The 19,680-nt window shown below is 39.1% G+C and overlaps 2 protein-coding genes across 2 annotated transcripts; both read right to left on the bottom strand.

Annotated features, from left to right (window-relative positions):
- Positions 1-659: 659 nt before the first annotated feature.
- On the bottom strand, positions 660-1,819 carry LOC783380 (trace amine-associated receptor 7a). Its single transcript, XM_002690241.3, has one exon. The coding sequence runs from the start codon at positions 1,689-1,691 to the stop codon at positions 660-662; it is 1,032 nt and encodes a 343-aa protein (XP_002690287.2). The 5' UTR covers positions 1,692-1,819.
- A 7,906-nt stretch (positions 1,820-9,725) lies between these two features.
- On the bottom strand, positions 9,726-10,856 carry TAAR8 (trace amine associated receptor 8). The gene has a single exon (XM_002690234.4). The coding sequence runs from the start codon at positions 10,839-10,841 to the stop codon at positions 9,816-9,818; it is 1,026 nt and encodes a 341-aa protein (XP_002690280.1). The 5' UTR covers positions 10,842-10,856; the 3' UTR covers positions 9,726-9,815.
- Positions 10,857-19,680: the final 8,824 nt, after the last annotated feature.

Here is a 19,680-nt window from a genome sequence, read left to right as displayed (position 1 = left end):
GATAATCACCAAGTGGAAGCTCATTCAATAAATGAAAGTTATTTATGGCACGAATTACCTTTCCCATAGTAAATAATTCAACTGATAGGGTAGTAAAGAACTCTGTCTCTGGATTGATTTTACCTGACTCTGATCATCATATCCCTGACTCAGAAATCTGAAAACCTGACAGTGCAGATTCAATACTTTGCCCTCCCTAGACCAGGACCTCTGGATCTTCCAGCTCCTTTGCATTTTAATAGAAAAATATTACAAAGGAATAAAGAAAACTCTTAACCAGGGATTGAACTATCATAAAGTAATAAAAGGGAGGATTTAGAATAACAAAAATATACTAGATCCTTGTCATGCATTCTTCTAAATTTTTTTAAGGATGCTACAAAGGGGAGATTATTAACTAGAGAAACACAGTGAAGTTCAGAGAGAAGTAGCACCCCCAGATCGGTGTTAAAGGTTTCTGGCTCCAAGGTCATGCGGTTTCCATAACAACCAGGTTTTTATGTTATAATGATTAAAGAATGATGAAACTGAATTTAAGTGTTTAGGTCATATCAGAAGCATTTTGCATTAGAAGATCTTGCACATATGTAATTAAATTTTCTACCCAATGGTGTGTTCACTGTGAATCTATTTTCAATTCCTCCATCTTAAAAGTGAACTTACTCAGAAAATAAATTTACTGTCGAGGAATTCGCTCTCAAGACTTTGCCAGTGACAATGAGTTTGATGGCTTTTCGAAACCAAGGATAAAAGAAAGCATAAATCAAGGGGTTCATAGCTGAGTTATAATAAGCAATCCAAACCAGTATTTCATAAACATATGTGGGAGTGATGAAGCCTAGGAAGGCATCAGTGATGGCATCCAGGAAGTAAGGCAGCCAGGAGACCAGAAATGCTAGCACTGTGATGCCCAGTGTTCTTGCTGCCTTTCTCTCCCTCTTGGCCACTCTGTCTTGGTAGCTTTCTGAGCATCTCCCAGTCTTAATGTTCAGACTCTCAATTTTTCTAGCCTGTTGTTCAGCAATGAGGAAAATCTTGGAGTAAAGAATTATCATCACAAGGGTGGGGATGAAAAATAATAGAAAATTCACCAATACCCAACTTTGATTCATTGCAATTTGACAGCCTCCCACACAGGTGAGAGCACTTACTAGATCCTCCAGTCCAACTGCATTTGCTCCTGTGCCAAGAAGGGAAAAAGAATAAATAATCGAAAAGAGCCAAGAGGAGGCAATACACATGCCAGAAAAAGACACAGTGAACCTGGTTGGATAGACCAGGGGGTCAGTGACGGCAATGTACCTGTCCAGAGAGATAAAGCACAAGTGGTAGATGGAAGCTAGACAGAATGACACATCAAAACAGGAATGAAATTGACAGTAACTCTCCCCAAAATACCAGCAGCTCTCCACGGACCTCACTATGCTGAAGGGCATCACAGTCACTCCCACCATGAAGTCCGCACAAGCCAGGGAAGCGATCAAAAAATTGGTAGGAGAATGCAGCTGCTTGAAGTGGAGAATGGAAATCATTACCAAGAGGTTTCCAAATACAGCCAGCACAGCTCCAAAGATGAACACTGTGTACAGGATCAGGCGGGGACCTAGTGAGTAGGGTGTTTTCACACAGGATCCGTTCAGGTGCTTGTAGCAGAGCTGCACAGCTGCAACGCTGGGTGAGCTGCTGTTCATGATGCTGCTGTCAGAAGCTTGTAAACATTTGGAAAAGTTCTGTCCCTTTTCAGTCACACAAAATAGAGCAGTTTTCTATTTCCTGGTGGGAGAAAAAAAGATCTCATTGCACTGATTACCTTTGTTATAGTTACCAAACATTATCCCCATCACCTGTCATATATCCATATCAATCTGTGAATGTATAACAATATATTCCATTCAAATGTCCATAAATCTTAGCTATTATTTTCTTATAATTTAGAATGTAGTTTAAAACAATATTCTAAATCAAATAAGAATTTAACAGAAAATAAATATTTCAAATATTCTTTGCCACAAAAGATTTCTTGCTTTACAATTTATCAACAATCGTTTATTACCTGATCTATATATGAGGAATATTCCTCTTTGCCAAAGGTAGTAAATGTGTATGATTTGTTACTCATTGGTTACCTTTTACTACCCAACCGCCCTCTTCAGACTGACTAAAAAGTTAATGACAAAACCCCCCAGGAACCACAGCCAAATCCCATGTCCAAAATTATCCACAGTGGAGTCCTTATACTGCAAGGTGTGAAGAAGAAACTTACACTTAATAATCTCTGGTTAAAATGTATTGTTTCATGCATGGATACAAGAAAAACTCAAGAAAAACAAAAGAACACTCTCACGCAAAAACAAAGATGCAAACTAAACAAACTGAAGTCAAATACATATTAAAAGATGATATATCTTGATTAGAGTGTGTGCAAAGAATGGAAGTTTGCTTTAACAATTCTATAATTCACCATTTTAACAGATTAGAATTCTACGACCATCCAATGAAATGCAAAAATGCATTTGATAAATTTTAACTTTTATTCACTGATAAAAGAAAAAATTCTTAGCCAACTAAAAATACAAGAGATCTTTTGTATCTGAAGAGGTCTGTACTAAAAGGATCTATCGCATATGATATACCCAGCAGTGGAATTTGAGAGAATTCTCTTTAATATGAGTCAAAAAGCAAAGATGCTTCAGTGGGAGAAGATTTATAGGGTATAAGTCCTTGCAAGACATCTATGAATTCACCTGCATTCCATTCATTCATGTAGGCAACATTTATATATGTTTGTTTATTTAGAATTTATTTGGGTCACAAATAAAGATATGAGAGTACACAAGAAACATCTCCTGCCCTTTAAGGGTGTCTTCACATAATATGAGAGACAGACAGAAAATAGCAAGAATAATGTGCTTCAAGCTAAAATTAACACATATGAAAGATATAAAGTTCATTTTGATATTTGGCAAAACTAATACAATTTGTAAAGTTTAAAAATAAAATAAAATTGAAAAAAAAGAAAGATTTAAAGTGATGAGAAAAAGAACAATGCTGGAAGTATCATGTTCCTTGACTTCAAATGATACTACGAAGCTAAAGTGACACAAAAACAGATACACAGATCGATGGCCTCTGACTAGAGAGCCCCAAGATAAACTCACACTTATGGTCAGCTCATCTGTGACAGAACAGGCGATCTATGGCACAAATGGGGAAAGGACAGTCTCTTCAGTAAGTGGTGTTGGGAAAACTTTCACTTCTCAGAGAAATGGATTCTTCAGTTATGCTTGTACACATGGGGCCATGGGACACTTGGGGATTTCTAGGACCTGTCATGACTGCGTGCTACTCTCAGCAGCTCAGGAATCTTTTACTGTCCCTGTGCTGTGGCAGAGTGGTGAAATGATCTGTCAGGCTACATCTGTAGACAGCCTAGGTGACCATTTCCGCCCCATGGTCTCCATTCTTATTGACTTCTGTCCAGAAAATGGAGAATGAGCTCCCCCTACGCTTGGATCTTCTCCCTTCAAACATACTTGACTCTTATCAGTTTTCTGTCACTGCTTCAAGAAATCACCACAAACCTGGTAGCTTGAAACAACAGAAAGGTATTCCCTGATAGTTCTAGAGGCCAAAATTATAGAATCCTAAATCAAGGTGTTACCAGGACCAAGCTTCTTCTGGAGGATCTAGGAAAGAATCCATCCCCAGCCTCCTTTAGTTTCTGCTGACTTCCAGCCTTCTTTGGCTTGTGGCCTCATCACTCTAATCTCTGCTCCTGTTATCACATCAACTTTTTCTCTCTGTGGGTAATCTCCTAGTGCCTCTTCCTTAGATGAACATGCAGGGTGATACATGTGATGTACTCACTCAAATAATCCAGGATAACTTTTCCATCTAAAGGTTCTTAATCACATCTTCAAGAGCTTTATTTTTCAAATAAGATTAGCATTGACGGGTTCTAGGGTTTAGGATGTGGATCTCCATATAGGGCTTCTATAACCAATTACATGAGCTTATCATTTATTATCACTCTCAACTCAGACCATATTCAGAGAAATGGGTTACCCTTCCCAATAGACCTTCACTATTTTCTTACTAATTTCTGGTCTCCAATTATCCTTCCTACTCTTACTCCTGGATGCAAGGAAGTTTTGCTATTGTCCAGAACTACCTCAAATCTGCTGAACACCATTTCCTCCTGTCCCAACAGACTCTGGCCTTGCAAGTCTGAAGTGTTAGGAAAATAATCCTACTTATTCCTCATTTCAACCAAAGCAATCAAAATAGAATAGATGTTCTAAAGAGGTATTTCAAGTTTCTCTTATTCACAACTTGATTTTTTATTATATGGAAATTTTAAATTTTGAAACATGATGTTAAGAGAAAAATAGGAAGAAGAAAATGAGCATTGAAAATAATAGGGAGGTGAGCATGAAGGGTGAAAATACAAAAAAAAATGTATTCACCAGAAGACTGGGAAATGGAAAAGTAAAAAATCTTAGCAGTAAGGAAAGATGACCAACGTGCTTTTGGAAACACATTTCTAGGAGATGGTTGAGGAAACTCACTTTAAACAATGTTTGTTTCATTAAATTTGAGGAACAACTTTTCTCAAATTTGAAATTATATCCTACACTATATTCTATGCCATTAAAAATGGAAATTTTTTAAACTAAATTTCCTCATTTTAATTTCTTATCCAGAAAACAAATTTATATTGATAAACTTTTTAATCTTGACCAGTTATATTAAGTTTTATTTCTCCCCTAAACCAAGGGTAAAGAAAGGAATTTAAAGCTGAATTTTAAAAATCCAATCCAATAAATTTATTGTAAATTTGAATGATTACTGTGTATATATTTAATATGATTATTGATGTGTTTGGGTTTAAATGGATTGTATTATTGTTTTTTCTAATAATCAAATTTTTTCTTTGTTCTTTAAGCCTTCTTGACTTATTTTAATTAAATTTTGTTATTATTCAATCATTCCCTGCTATGAAATTATAAATATCACTTTTATCATTCTGTTGGTAGGTACCTAAGAATTTCAATATGTACTGTTGATTAATTAAATTCTTCCATAAATTCATAATTTTATGAATTCCAAGCAGTGCAAAAAATTTCCAGGAGTCACAGCTAAATATTTAAACTTATTATCTCCCCCAAGTCTTTTGATAAATGTTGTCATTTATTTTATTTAAATAATTTAATTTAAATTTAATTAAATCCCAAAAGATTTAATTAAATCCCAAAAGACATTTATTTTAGTTTAGCATGTATTAAGTTTTCTCTTCTTTATACTTTGTGATATTCTTCATTATTTCCTACCTTTCAGTGTTTCCTCTGGAATTGGTTTTCTTCTCCATGGAGAACTTGCTTTAGTTTCTTTGTGTGTGATGGTGTGCTGGCAATGAATACTCACTTTTTTCCAACTAAAAATATTTTTATTTTATGTTGCCTTCAGCTTTGAATGGTGTGTCTGATACTACCTCCAGAATTCAAAGTTTTCAGTCATTTTATATGATGTGAGCTGGAAGCAGACATCTTTCTTATAGAATTTTTTTTTTTTTTTGGCTGTGCCTCTCCCCATGGAAGATTTCCCCCTATCAGGGATCAGACCCATGTTCCCTGCAGTGGAAACTCAGAACCTTAACCACTGGACTGCCAGTGAAGCCCTTGTGTAGGATTTTTAAAAAACATAACAGGAAAGTTTTCTTAGGGGACATATATGGTATAATTCAAAGTCACGGAGTGCTTTTCCACCTCAAGTAAATTAAACAATTGTGGGAAATATATGTCTATAATCTCTATTTGTATGGCAAGCAAAGGCATTTGGTGTCCAGAACTTGTTTCTCAGTAATATCAAGGCAGACTTAAATTTTTTTTAGTCATATCGTCTGTAAATGATGATACACTAATTTTTAATTTTTGAATTTCCATGTCTATTTTTATGGCTTGTCTAATTGTATTAACTAGTACTTATAGCATTTATAAAATGTGATAACATTGGACCATTTTGTCTTTATCTGAACCTTAAAAATTGTGCTCCTAAAATTTTACCTCTGAGTATGTGTTGAATTTCAGTGATAGATATATTTTTACCATGTTAACATGGAAACAATGAGCAATCAAAACTTTGCATAGAACTTAGGGAAGATCCAGGAACTTCATTCAAATGCTCAGTATTAACATGGCCTGTGTCTTTGTTCTTTCTCTCTTGGGTATAATATAATAGACAATATAATAGATTCATCCCTACCTACTAATGAATTTGTCTGGAATCATGCTGCCAACTCTAATTTAGTCATCTAAGACCAAGGAGGTTATAATGTGGTGTCAATACCATCAAGGCATTGTAAGTTTTTATTAGAAAGCCATGACAGGCATATTTGGGATAGTCATATTGAGAAAAGACTATCATGAAGTATATGACAGAATCGTCTCTCTTATTTTCTTTTGTTGTATTCCACATACTCACTTCATGTTCAAGTGAATTTCATATTTAGAATTACATTGAGATTTTGGTGTCATTTGTAACAATATAATATTTTGCTTACTCATAGAACAAACTTTAAAAAGTTTACTTTTCCTTTGGCTTGTCATATACATTATCTATAATTTAATTTAGTAACAGTGCAATTCTCTATGACATTTATTGAATGGAGATATCAGTTCAGTTCAGTCGCTCAGTCATGTCTGACTCTGCAACCTCATGAACCGCAGTACGCCAGGCCTCCCTGTTCATCACCAACTCCCGGAGTCCACCCAAACCCATGTCCATTGAGTCGGTGATGCCATCCAGCCATCTCATCCTCCATCATCCTCTTCTCCTCCGAACTATAATATGATCCAACTCTTTCACTTAATTTTTTCTATTGTCCTCTATACTCTAAAAATAGGGAACATTATATCTTTTCTTAAAAATCTGCTACAGCTAATCTAATTTATTAAGGATAGGAAGTGATAGCATGAAAATGTATTTATCGTTACCAACCCACTCATCTATTTTTTGTAGATTGTCTTTCTCTTTTCCCAAGCCCAGGCTTCCACTTCAGGAAATTAATCCCACAATCCAAAATAGCTTTCACACTCCAATCTGCCTATACAAGTTGAAACATGCTTGAAGACACCTCAAAAGTTCTTTCTACTCAAAAATAAGGCCTCTTTAACAATATTTTAAGTCCTCATTAATAATTTTTAACAAATTAAAGCCATGGGACCACATGTGGGTGAGAAGACAATGTTATAGGAAAGACCAAACCAAGTGCCAATCTGGTAATGACAACTAGTCCTCTGCTTACAGTATTTAACATCTATGGTACTCTTCTAAGCCTCAAAAATATAATTGAAAATTCATTGTCCATATTACCTACAAAACACTAGACAAAATACATTTTTTTTATCCTTAGCCATCCTTGACACAGGTATTTGCATATAATTAATGTTCAGAATTTATTTGATAACAATGAAAAGCCTCAGTGAAAACCAATGAGAAAAAATTACTTCAACCATTTTAACTGAAATAACAGCACAGAACAATCCAAAAAAAAAGGCTTATATACCAGTATTTTATTATAACTTAGTTTCATTATACAAAATATTCCGGAAATGCATTCCAAAAACTCTTATTGAATCAATAGTGTAAAATATTCCAGAGATCAACATGTAAACTTACAGCACACATTGTTTGTACTCTCATTAATATAAAAATTTTTGTAAAAAGCATAAAATTCTTGACCCTACAATATCCCAGAGAAGTAAATACAGACTACATTTAGGTGAGAAAACTGCTGAGAATAAATAAGGATGTGAATTACACTTTACCTTCCAGCGAGAAAAATTGGTGCAGAAATTGTCACTGTTAGTGATAATTGCTTTCACATGCAGATTTTACATTAGCTAATGATCATTATGCCAGTCTTTTTGTGGTACAATTTTCCCACAATTTTCTACTTTTGCATAATGTCTGTAAGTAATATCTGATTCCAAAACAGAATTACTGCTTCCACAATACGGCAAGTGAACATTCCAAGATTCTGCACAGCCATTAAGCAGGAGAGGCTTACCTGCTGCTCCAAAAGCTCCAGGAAGGTACAGAGGAGTTAGAGATACAGACACTTGTGTGTGTGTGTTAAGTCCCTTCAGTTGTGTCCCACTCTTTGACACCCTATGAATTGTAGCCCACCTGTGGGGTATGGCTACTGTCCATGGGATTTTCCACCAAGAATACTGGAGTGAGTTGCCATGCCCTTCTCCAGGGGATCTTCCAAACCAAGGAACTGAACCTGCGTCTTCCATCTCCTACACTGCAGGTGGGTTCTTTATCACTAGCGCCATCTAGGAAGCCTTATGTAATGTTATTGAGTCTGGACTGTCTGATATGGGCTGAATCAGGTCCTCTCACCCCTAATTCATATGTTGAAGTCCTAATTCCCAGTATTAAGCAGTATAACTGTATTTGGAGACAAGATCTTTAAAAAGGTAATTAAGTTAAAATGAGTTCTTAAGGATAAGCCCTAATCCAACATGACTAGTATTCTTAGAAAAGAAGATCAGGACGCAGACTCTCATGTAGCAAGGACCATGAGAGAACACAGAGAGAAGACAGCCATCTGCAGTCCACGGAGAGGGGTCCTCATAAGAAACAAACTGCTGACACATTGATCTTGGAATTCTAACCTCTAAAACTAGGAGAAAATAATTTCTGTTGATTAAACCTCTCCATCTGTTGATACTTTGTCATGACAACCCTAGTAACATAATATAATGTTGCAAAAGACTGAGAAAAAAGAACAATTGAAAGCTATATGAAAGTTGAGCATAAATGAGAAAATTATTACAGATTTGACAATGAAAAATGAGATTCAGGATTCAATGATATGGAAAGAGACAAGTGCATGTGGTAAGAGCATGTGCAGAGTGCTGAGACAGATGACATGGGTAAAACACTTTATCATTTATTATTTAGTGCAATAAATATCTTTACAATGTAAATATCTTTACATTTTATGATTAAAACACCTGCCTGAAAATTTGTTTCTGGCTAACTTGAAAAAAAATAAATATTTCCCCAATTTTGAAAGGCTTTATTCATTTTTTGTATCTAATTTCATCATAAATTCATAATTTTAAAAATAGCCCTAATCACTTCATGGGAAATAGATGGGCAAACAGTGGAAACAGTGTCAGACTTTATTTTGGGGGGCTCCAAAATCACTGCAGATGGTGACTGCAACCATGAAATTAAAAGACGCTTTCTCCTTGGAAGGAAAGTTATGACCAACCTAAACAGCATATTAAAAGGCAGAGACATTACTTTGCCAACAAAGGTCCGTCTAGTCAAGGCTATGGTTTTTCCAGTAGTCATACATGGATGTGAAAGTTGGACTATAAAGAAAGCTGAACACCGAAGAATTGATGCTTTTGAACTGTGGTGTTAGAGAAGATTCTTGAGAGTCCCTTGGACTGCAAGGAGATCCAATCAGTCCATTCTAAAGGAGATCAGCCCTGAGATTTCTTTGGAAAGAATGATGCTAAAACTGAAACTCCAGTACTTTGGCCACCTCATGTGAAGAGCTGACTCATTGGAAAAGACTCTGATGATGGGAGGGATTGGGGGCATGAGGAGAAGGGGACGACAGAGGATGAGATGGCTGGATGGCATCACCAACTCGATGGACGTGAGTCTGAGTGAACTCCAGGAGTTGATGATGGACAGGGAGGCCTGGCGTGCTGCGATTTATGGGGTCACAAAGAGTCGGACACGACTGAGTGACTGAACTGAACTGAACTGATTCAACTTAGTGCTGTCATTCATTCTAAAAATAAACTAATGTTTGATGAACTACCATTTAAAAGTCCCCCAGTTAAAATGACTTTCATGGCTTTCCTAAACCAAGGGTAAAATAAAGCATAAATCAAAGGGTTCATGGCTGAGTTATAATAGGCACCCCAACAGCAAATCTCATAAATATAGGCAGGGGTTATGAAACCCATAAAGGCATCAATTAATATATCAATTGTATATGGTAACCATGAAATCATAAATGCTACTACTGTGACCCCCAGGGTTTTAGCCGCTTTTCTCTCTCTCTTGGCCACTCTGGATTTATAGCTCTGTGATTCTGCTTTGCTGCCAGTATTTTCAATTTTTAGAGCTTGTTGTTTAGCTACAATAAAAATCTTACCATAAAGAATTACCATAATGAGGGAAGGTATAAAAAATATGAGAACGCTTATCAAAACCCATCCTTGATTTATAACAATTTGACAACCGCCTACACAGTTGAGAGCACTTACTAATTCCTCCATCCCATCGTCACTGACACCTGTGTAGAACACAGCTCCGCTGTACACAATGGGCAGGATCCAGGAGATGCTGATGCATACTCCTGACACAGACACCGTGAACTTGGTGGGATAGACCAGGGGGTCAGTAACAGCAACGTACCTGTCGATGGAGATGAAGCACAAGTGGAAGAGAGAAGAGTAACAAAATGCCACATCACAGGAACTGTGAAGGGCACAAAATCTGGCTCCAAAGTACCAGCAGCTCTCCACGGACCTGACCATGCTGAAGGGCATCACGGTCACTCCCACCAGAAAGTCCGCGCAGGCCAGAGAGGCGATCAAGAAATTGGCTGGCGAATGCAGCTGCTTGAAGTGAAGAACTGACATCATCACCAAGAAGTTTCCAAAGATAGCCAATAAAGACCCAAAGCCAAACACTGTGTACAGAATCACCCGAGATGCAGGTGAGTAGGAAGATTTAATACAAGATCTGTTCACATTCTCATAGCAGAACTGCACGGTATCAGGTTGGGAAAGATTGCTGGTCATGGTTCTGCAGTTGGATGCTTGCTTTTTTTCTGCCCTTTGGAAAAAATGGTTCAATCCTGAAAATTAAATAAATAAAACTGCATACTTGAATAGTGCTTTTTATAACTTCCTCATATTACATCTATGTTCCATTTTTTTATGTAAAGAAATTAAAAGAATTTTTAAAATTCTGAAATTTAGTCCTTCTGTGTTTATATAATTATTTCTCTGTATCTAAATCTCATAGGTAGTTAACTTTAAGCAAATCTACTACGGTTATTCAGAAATCACATTATCTGAATAATTGAAGAAATTTAATTTAAATACCTGGCCCTTTACACCTGTGAACTTCTTCCTTGCAAAGGATAATCACATGCAACAATTGCACATTTAAAAAGTCACCTCTCAATGGACCTCAGCCTTCATGTTGTCTGAAACGTTAACACCTACGGTGCTTTAGAAAGCCAGCCAATAAACTTTGCCCATTATAAATTCCTCACAAGCAATCCCTGTAGTGTAAGGTGTGACTGATGAAAAGAAACTTACTTTTGTTGATTATAATTAAAAAGTTTTTCGGCAAAACATATTTCTCTGTGCCCTTTTACTTTATCAGAACACGATTTTCACATTCAAGAAATCCATTTTAATTCAACTGTTCCAAAATAGCCTCATTCTGTATTTGGCAATAATGTTACCTATTCCCTATTTATAAGACTGGCTGCACAATTTGCAGGATCTGGGACAAAATAACAATCTGGAGATCTTTGTTCAAAAATATGAAAAATAGTGCCCTCACATTCACAAGTTTTTTCCCCTTCTCTGCAGTTTCTCTCGACTTGCCAAGATTATTTGATTTTTGCTGTGGAATGCCTCACTCTCTTGGACGTGGAGATATTAGCAGGTCAAGTGCAGGTCCTCATAGGTGCCTGGAGACCCTGTTCTGCAACGCAGCGGCCCCCCCACTGCCAGGCTCCCCCTCCCACCAACCACTGAAACAATAGTCCAGGCTCTGTTTGGGGTGAGGAAGCTGAGCCAGGCATCTACCCTTCTCCTGGGCCTGCCGCCTCAACCAAAGACAGACAGACAACCCCCTGGGACTGCAGCCTCCACATCAGGACCCACACCGTGCATGAATTGGGGTAGGTGAGGGGCTTGGCCCGCTGAGTCTCTACAGGAATGTGCTGTGGCCCTACCAACCTGAGATGGAAAAACACCTGCCATGCATGCCTACAGTGAGACTGCTGGAGTGCGCACCTGACCACAGCCTTCCCGACGTCACGTCCAGTCCTCGCACAGGGTGGAAAAGGAATGGTGGTGGTAGTAGGTCAGAGTAAGGAAGGAGACACTGGACTGGGCCCAAAGAGCCAGGGGGTGAGGAGCAGGTGGATGATCCCAGGGAGAAAGGGATATAATGGGAGACAATCACAGCTATTGTGATTCCAGGTTCCAAGACCCTGCACATGCTCCATGGTCCCTTCCAACTTCACATACAAAATACAATTCAAAGATAAAATTATTACAAGTTCCAAAACTGCAGCTGCTGCTGCTGCTGCTAAGTCGCTTCAGTCGTGTCCGACTCTGTGCAACCCCTGAGACGGCAGCCCACCAGGCTCCCCCATCCCTGGGATTCTCCAAGCAAGAATACTGGAGTGGGTTGCCATTTCCTTCTCCAATGCATGAAAGTGAAAAGTGAAAGTGAAGTCATTCAGTCGTGTCCGATTCTGAGCGACCCCATGGACTGCAGCCTACCAGGCTCCTCCATCCATGGGATTTTCCAGGCAAGAGTACTGGAGTGGGGTGCCAACCTGATAGCAGGGTTCAGTGCTGCTGGACTAGTGGCAACCTATGGAAGGGCCCTGTCTGATTCGCTTCTGAAATTAAATTATCTCTTTGTAACAGCAACTAAATGAAGCAAAGAATGTCAAGCGGAGGCAACTGCCAAACTATCTGATGGGACAATTGGGAGCTGAGGGCCAGGCCGTTCTGATGGTAGTATACTTTCTGGACACAGAATTTTGCCCTTCGAGTATGAACAGGAAATCAGAGAATTACAGAGGCTGACTAAAGACTGTAAAGTGTTAATCACTCAGTCTTGTCCAACTTTTTGGGACCCCATGGACTGTAGCCCACCAGGCTCTGCTGTCCATGGAATTCTCCAGGCAAAAATACTGGAGTGGCTGTGGTACTGTATTAATGTACTTTTCAAGGTACTGTATTGTAAGATTAAAGATGTTTTCTTTATTTTTTGTGCTTGTGTTTGTTTGCCTTCTTTGTATTATTTCTGTGGAAAGTATTATAAACCTATTACATTACAGTACTATATAACCAATTATGTTAGTTGAGTACCTAGGCTAACTTCATTGGACTTAAACAAATTGGACTTACAAATATGCTCTTAGAACAGAACTTGTTTCTGTGTAGGAGATTTATTGTAATTGTATCCCTCATCTAAAATAAAAAGGAAAACTGATGTGTTTGTCTACAGAAAGAAAAAAAAGAATACTTGGTCGGTAGCCATTCCCTTTTCTAGGGGATCTTCCTGACCCAGGAATTGAACCCCAGTCTCTTGCATTGCAGGCAGATTCATTACCACCTGAGTGGTACCATTCTGAGTACCATTCTGAGCCACCCCATTAAAGTATTTGAAGTCTGAGGAGAAAAGTTACCTTTGATCCTTTAAAGCAAATAGGAAGCAACCCTACAAAACAAATAAGTGATGAAGAATTTTTTCCTTCACATTATGTTTAATACTTAAAAATTAAAGCATAATCTGCCATTGAGGATAAAAATAGTGAAAATAGCTTGATATGAAAATGAAACAGATATTAAAGATATTCATGAAAACAATTACTCAGTTAATGGTCAACCGAATTCTTCTGGGTAGTGCAACCTTTTCTTCACTCTCAATTCTCAAACCTAACTTGTTTTCACCCACTCTTATTCAGTAACCTTGCCCCCCTATTATCTGACAATATAACATACAGAATTTAAAGACTGAGAGGATGTAAAGATTTGGGGTGCATAATGGAAGCAGGAATCAAGGATGATTCCCAGGTGTTTAGCTTGCCAAAAAGAAAGATACAGTATGTAGTACAAAAAGTACATTTGAGGGGATGATGATGGATTAAGTTGGGATTGGGTAAAAGAACATAAAACTGAGGTTCTTCAGTGAGTAGGTTAGCCTGCATACTTTTAGCTCAGGAAAAAAATTGTGCCTGATATGATCATGTGGGATTCCTCAGCATACTGGTGTTTTTATGGGCATAGGAGTATATGTGATAGCCTGTTATACACCTGCCATAAAGCTTAGGATATATCTGCTACTCAGTAAGCATACAAAAAAGATCTCACAACCCAGATAATCACGATGGTGTGATCATTCACCTAGAGCCAGACATCCTGGAAACCAAAGTCAACTGGGCCTTATAAAGCATCACTATGAACAAAGCTAGTGGCGGTGGTGGAATTCCAGTTGAGCTACTTCAAATCCTAAAAGATGATGCTGTTCAAGTGCTGCACTCAATAACGCCAGCAAATTTGGAAAACTCAGCAGTGGCCACACAACTGGAAAAGGTCACTTTTCATTCCAGTCCCAGAGAAAAGCAATGCCGAAGAATGCTCAAACTATCACACAATTGCACTCATCTCACACACTAGTAAACTAATGCTCAAAATTCTCCAAGCCAAATTTCAGCATTACGTGAACCAAACTTCCAGATGTTCAAGCTGGTTTTAGAAAAGGCAGAGGAACCAGAGATCAAATTGCCAACATCTGTTGGAAATCATTGAAAAAGCAAGAGAGTTCCAGAAAAACATCTACTTCTTCTTTATTGACTACACCAAAGCCTTTGACTATGTGGATCAAAACAAATTGTGGAAAATTCTTCAAGAGATGGGAATACCAATTCACCTGATCTGCCTCATGAAAAATCTGTATGCAGGTCAAGAAGCAACAGTTAGAACTGGACATGGAACAGCAGATTGGGTCCAAATTGGGAAAGGAGTACATCAAGGCTGTATATTGTCACCCTGCTTATTTAACTTATATGCAGAGTTCAGTTCAGTTCAGTCACTCAGTCGTGTCCGACTCTTTGTGACCTTATGAATCGCAGCACGCCAGGCCTCCCTGTCCATCATCAACTCCCGGAGTTCACTCAAACTCACATCCATCAAGTCGGTGATGTCATCCAGCTATCTCATCCTCTGTCGTCCCCTTCTCCTCCTGCCCCCAATCCCTCCCAGCATCAGAGTCTTTTCCAATGAGTCAACTCTTCGCATGAGGTGGCCAAAGTACTGGAGTTTCAGCTTTAGCATCATTCCTTCCAAAGAACACCCAGGGCTGATCTCCTTTAGAATTGACTGGTTGGATCTCCTTGCAGTCCAAGGGACTCTCAAGAGTCTTCTCCAACACCACAGTTCAAAAGCATCAATTATTCGGCGCTCAGCTTTCTTCACAGTCCAAATCTCACATCCATACATGACCACTGGAAAAACCATAGCCTTGACTAGATGGACCTTTCTTGGCAAAGTAATGTCTCTGCTTTTGAATATACTATCTAGGTTGGTCACAACTTTTCTTCCAAGGAGTAAGCGTCTTTTAATTTCATGGCTGCAGTCACCATCTGCAGTGATTTTGGAGCCAAAAAAATAAAGTCTGAACCTGGTCCCACTGTTTCCCCATCTATTTCCCATGAAGTGATGGGACCAGATGCCATGATCTTAGTTTTCTAAATGTTGAGTTTTAAGCCAACTTTCCACTCTCCTCTTTCACCTTCATCAAGAGGCTTTTTAGTTCCTCTTCACTTTCTGCCATAAAGGTGGTGTCATCTGCATATCTGAGGTTATTGATATTTCTCCTGGCAATCTTGATTCCAGCTTGTGCTTCATCCAGCCCAGCGTTTCTCATGATGTACTCTGCATAGAAGTTAAATAAGCAGGGTGACAATATACAGCCTTGACTTACTCCTTTTCCTATTTGGAACTAGTCTGTTGTTCCATGTCCAGCTCTAACTGGTGCTTCCTGACCTGCATATAGGTTTCTCAAGAGGCAGGTCAGGTGGTCTTGAATTCCCATCTCTTGAAGAATTTTCCACACTTTATTGTGATCCACAAAGTCAAAGGCTTTGGCATAGTCAATAAAGCAGAAATAGATGTTTTTCTGGTACTCCCTTGCAGAGGAACCAGAGATCAAATTGCCAACATATGCAGAGTACATCATGAGAAATGCTGGGCTGGCTGAAGCACAAGCTAGAATCAAGATTGCTGGGAGAAATATCAATAACCTCAGATGTGCAGATGACACTACTCTTATGCCAGAAAATGAAGAACAAAGAGCCTCTTGATAAAAGTGAAAGAGGAGAGTGAAAAAGTTGGCTTAAAGCTCAACATTCAGAAAACTAAGATCATGGAATCTGGTCCCATCACTTCATGGCAAACAGATGGGGAAATAGTGGGAAAAGTGGCAGACTTTGTTTTGAGGGGCTCCAAAATGACTGCAGATGGTGCCTGCAACCATGAAATTAAAAGATGCTTGCTCCTTGGAAGAAATTATGACCAACCTAGACAGCATATTAAAAAGCAGAGACATTACTTTTCCAACAAAGCTTTGTCTAGTCAAAGCTATGGTTTTTCCAGTAGTCATGTATTGATGTGAGAGTTGGACTATAAAGAAAGTTGAATGCCAAAGAATTGATGCTTTTGAACTGTGATGTTGGAAAAGACTCTTGAGAGTCTCTTGGACTGCAAGGAGATCCAACCAGTCCATCCTAAAGGAAATCAGTCCTGAATCTTCATTGGAAGGACTGATGCTGAGGTTTAAACTCCAATACTTTGGCCACCTGATGCAAAGAACTGACTCACTGGAAATGACTCTGATGCTGGGAGGGATTGGGGGCAGGAGGAGAAGGGGATGACAGGGGATGAGATGGCTGGACGGCATCACCGACTCAATGGACATGAGTTTGAGTGAACTCTGGGAGTTGGTGATGGACAGGGAGGCCTGGCCTGCTGCAGTCCAAGAGGTCAGACACAATGTGTCTGACAAAATGTCGGACACAAACAAGCCACAGAATTGAACTCAACTTACCTCAGCTGAAGTTGAATGGTTCTATGAACACCTACAAGACCTTTTAGAACTAACACCCAAAAAAGATGTCCTTTACATTATAGGGGACTGGAATGCAAAATTAGGAAGTCAAGAAACACCTGGAGTAACAGGCAAATTTGGCCTTGGAATACGGAATGAAGCAGGGCAAAGACTAATAGAGTTTTGCCAAGAAAATGCACTGGTCATAACAAACACCCTCTTCCAACAACACAAGAGAAGACTCTACACATGGACATCACCAGATGGTCAACACCGAAATCAGATTGATTATATTCTTTGCAGCCAAAGATGGAGAAGCTCTATACAGTCAGCAAAAACAAGACCAGGAGCTGACTGTGGCTCAGACCATGAACTCCTTATTGCCAAATTCAGACTTAAATTGAAGAAAGTAGGGAAAACCACTAGACCATTCAAGTATGACCTAAATCAAATCCCTTATGATTATACAGTGGAAGTGAGAAATAGATTTAAGGGAATAGATCTGATAGATCGAGTGCCTGATGAACTATGGAATGAGGTTCGTGACATTGTACAGGAGACAGGGATCAAGACCATCCCCATGGAAAAGAAATGCAAAAAAGCAAAATGGCTGTCTGGGGAGCCTTACAAATGCCGTGAAAAGAAGAGAAGCAAAAAGCAAAGGAGAAAAGGAAAGATATAAGCATCTGAATGCAGAGTTCCAAAGAATAGCAAGAGATAAGAAAGCCTTCTTCAGCAATCAATGCAAAGAAATAGAGGAAAACAACAGAATGGGAAAGACTAGAGATCTCCTCAAGAAAATCAGAGACACCAAAGGAACATTTCATGCAAAGATGGGCTTGATAAAGAACAGAAATGGTATGGACCTAAGAGAAGCAGAAGATATTAAGAAGAGATGGCAAGAATACACAGAAGAACTGTACAAAAAAGAGCTTCACCACCCAGAGAATCACGATGGTGTGATCACTGACCTAGAGCCAGACATCCTGGAATGTGAAGTCAAGTGGGCCTTACAAAGCATCACTACGAACAAAGCTAGTGGAGCTGATAGAATTCCAGTTGAGCTATTCCAAATCCTGAAAGACGATGCTGTGAAAGTGCTGCACTCAATATGCCAGCAAATTTGGAAAACTCAGCAGTGGCCACAGAACTGGAAAAGGTCAGTTTTCATTCCAATCCTAAAGAAAGGCAATGTCAAAGAATGCTCAAACTATTGCACAATTGCACTCATCTCACATGCTAGTAAAGTAATGCTTCAAATTCTCCAAGCCAGGCTTCAGCAATATGTGAACCATGAACTTCCTGATGTTCAAGCTGGTTTTAGAAAAGGCAGAGGAACCAGAGATCAAATTGCCAACATCTGCTGGATCATCAAAAAAGCAAGAGAGTTCCAGGAAAATATCTATTTCTGCTTTATTGACTATGCCAAAGCCTTTGACTGTTTGGATCACAATAAACGGTGGAAAATTCTGAAAGAGATGGAATACCAGACCACCTGATCTGCCTCTTGAGAAATTTGTGTGCAGGTCAGGAAGCAACAGTTAGAACTGGACATGGCACAACAGACTGGTTCCAAATAGGAAAAGGAGTACGTCAAGGCTGTATATTGTCACCCTGTTTATTTAACTTATATGCAGAGTACATCATGAGAAACTCTGGGCTGGAGTAAGCACAAGCTGGAATCAAGATTGCCGGGAGAAATATCAATAAAATCAAATATGCAGATGACACCACCCTTATGGCAGAAAGTGAAGAGGAACTCAAAAGCCTCTTGATGAAAGTGAAAGTGGAGAGTGAAAAAAGTTGGCTTAAAGCTCAATATTCAGAAAACAAAGATAATGGCATCCAGTCCCATCATTTAATGGGAAATAGATGGGGAAACAGTGGAAACAGTGTCAGACTTTATTTTTTTGGCTCCAAAATCACTGCAGATGATGATTGCAGCCATGAAATTAAAAGACGCTTATTCCTTGGAAGGAAAGTTATGAGCAACCTAGGTACAATATTCAAAAGCAGAGACACTACTTTGCCAACAAAGGTCCAGCTAGTCAAGGCTATGGTTTTTCCAGTGGTCATGTATGGATGTGAGAGTTGGACTTTGAAGAAGGCTGAGCGCCGAAGAATTGATGCTTTTGAATTGTGGTGTTGGAGAAGACTCTTGAGAGTCCCTTGGACTGCAAGGAGATCCAACCAGTCCATTCTGAAGGAGATCAGCCCTGGGATTTCTTTGGAAGGAATGATGCTAAAGCTGAAACTCCAGTACTTTGGCCACCTCATGCGAAGAGTTGACTCATTGGAAAAGACTCTGATGATGGGAGGGATTGGGGGCAGGAGGAGAAGGGGACGATGGAGGATGAGATGGCTGGATGGCATCACTGACTGGATGGACGTTAGTCTGAGTGAACTCCGGGAGTTGGTGATGGACAGGGAGGCCTGGCGTGCTGTGATTCATGGGGTCACAGAGTTGGACACGACTCAGCAACTGATCTGATCTGATCTATCTCTGCTATAAGAAGTAAGTTCTTCCTCTGCTCCTTTGAGACACAAATCATTTTAATAGCCTCTTGCCTATTTTACCTCTCACAACTGTCTTTCTTAAGTACCTGACAACCATCCCTTGAAATGTTAGCATCAGTTCCCCTTTCCCATTTCAGTTCACTTCAGTTCAGTCACTCAGTCCTGATTGACTCTTTGCAACCCCATGGACTGCAGCACTTACAACCGCATGGACTGCAGCACACTGGGCCTCCCTGTCCATCATCAACTCCCAGAGTT

This window comes from Bos taurus, chromosome 9, assembly GCF_002263795.3.
Source record: "Bos taurus isolate L1 Dominette 01449 registration number 42190680 breed Hereford chromosome 9, ARS-UCD2.0, whole genome shotgun sequence".
Classification (NCBI taxonomy): Eukaryota; Metazoa; Chordata; class Mammalia; order Artiodactyla; family Bovidae; genus Bos; species Bos taurus.
Note: the sequence above shows the minus strand (reverse complement) of the source record. Positions and strands in the feature narration are given on the sequence as shown.

Excerpts from the sequence above, each read along its gene's own strand:
- LOC783380 (XM_002690241.3), bottom strand. The coding sequence starts at position 1,691 with ATGAACAGCAGCTCACCCAGCGTTGCAGCTGTGCAGCTCTGCTACAAG.
- TAAR8 (XM_002690234.4), bottom strand. The coding sequence starts at position 10,841 with ATGACCAGCAATCTTTCCCAACCTGATACCGTGCAGTTCTGCTATGAG.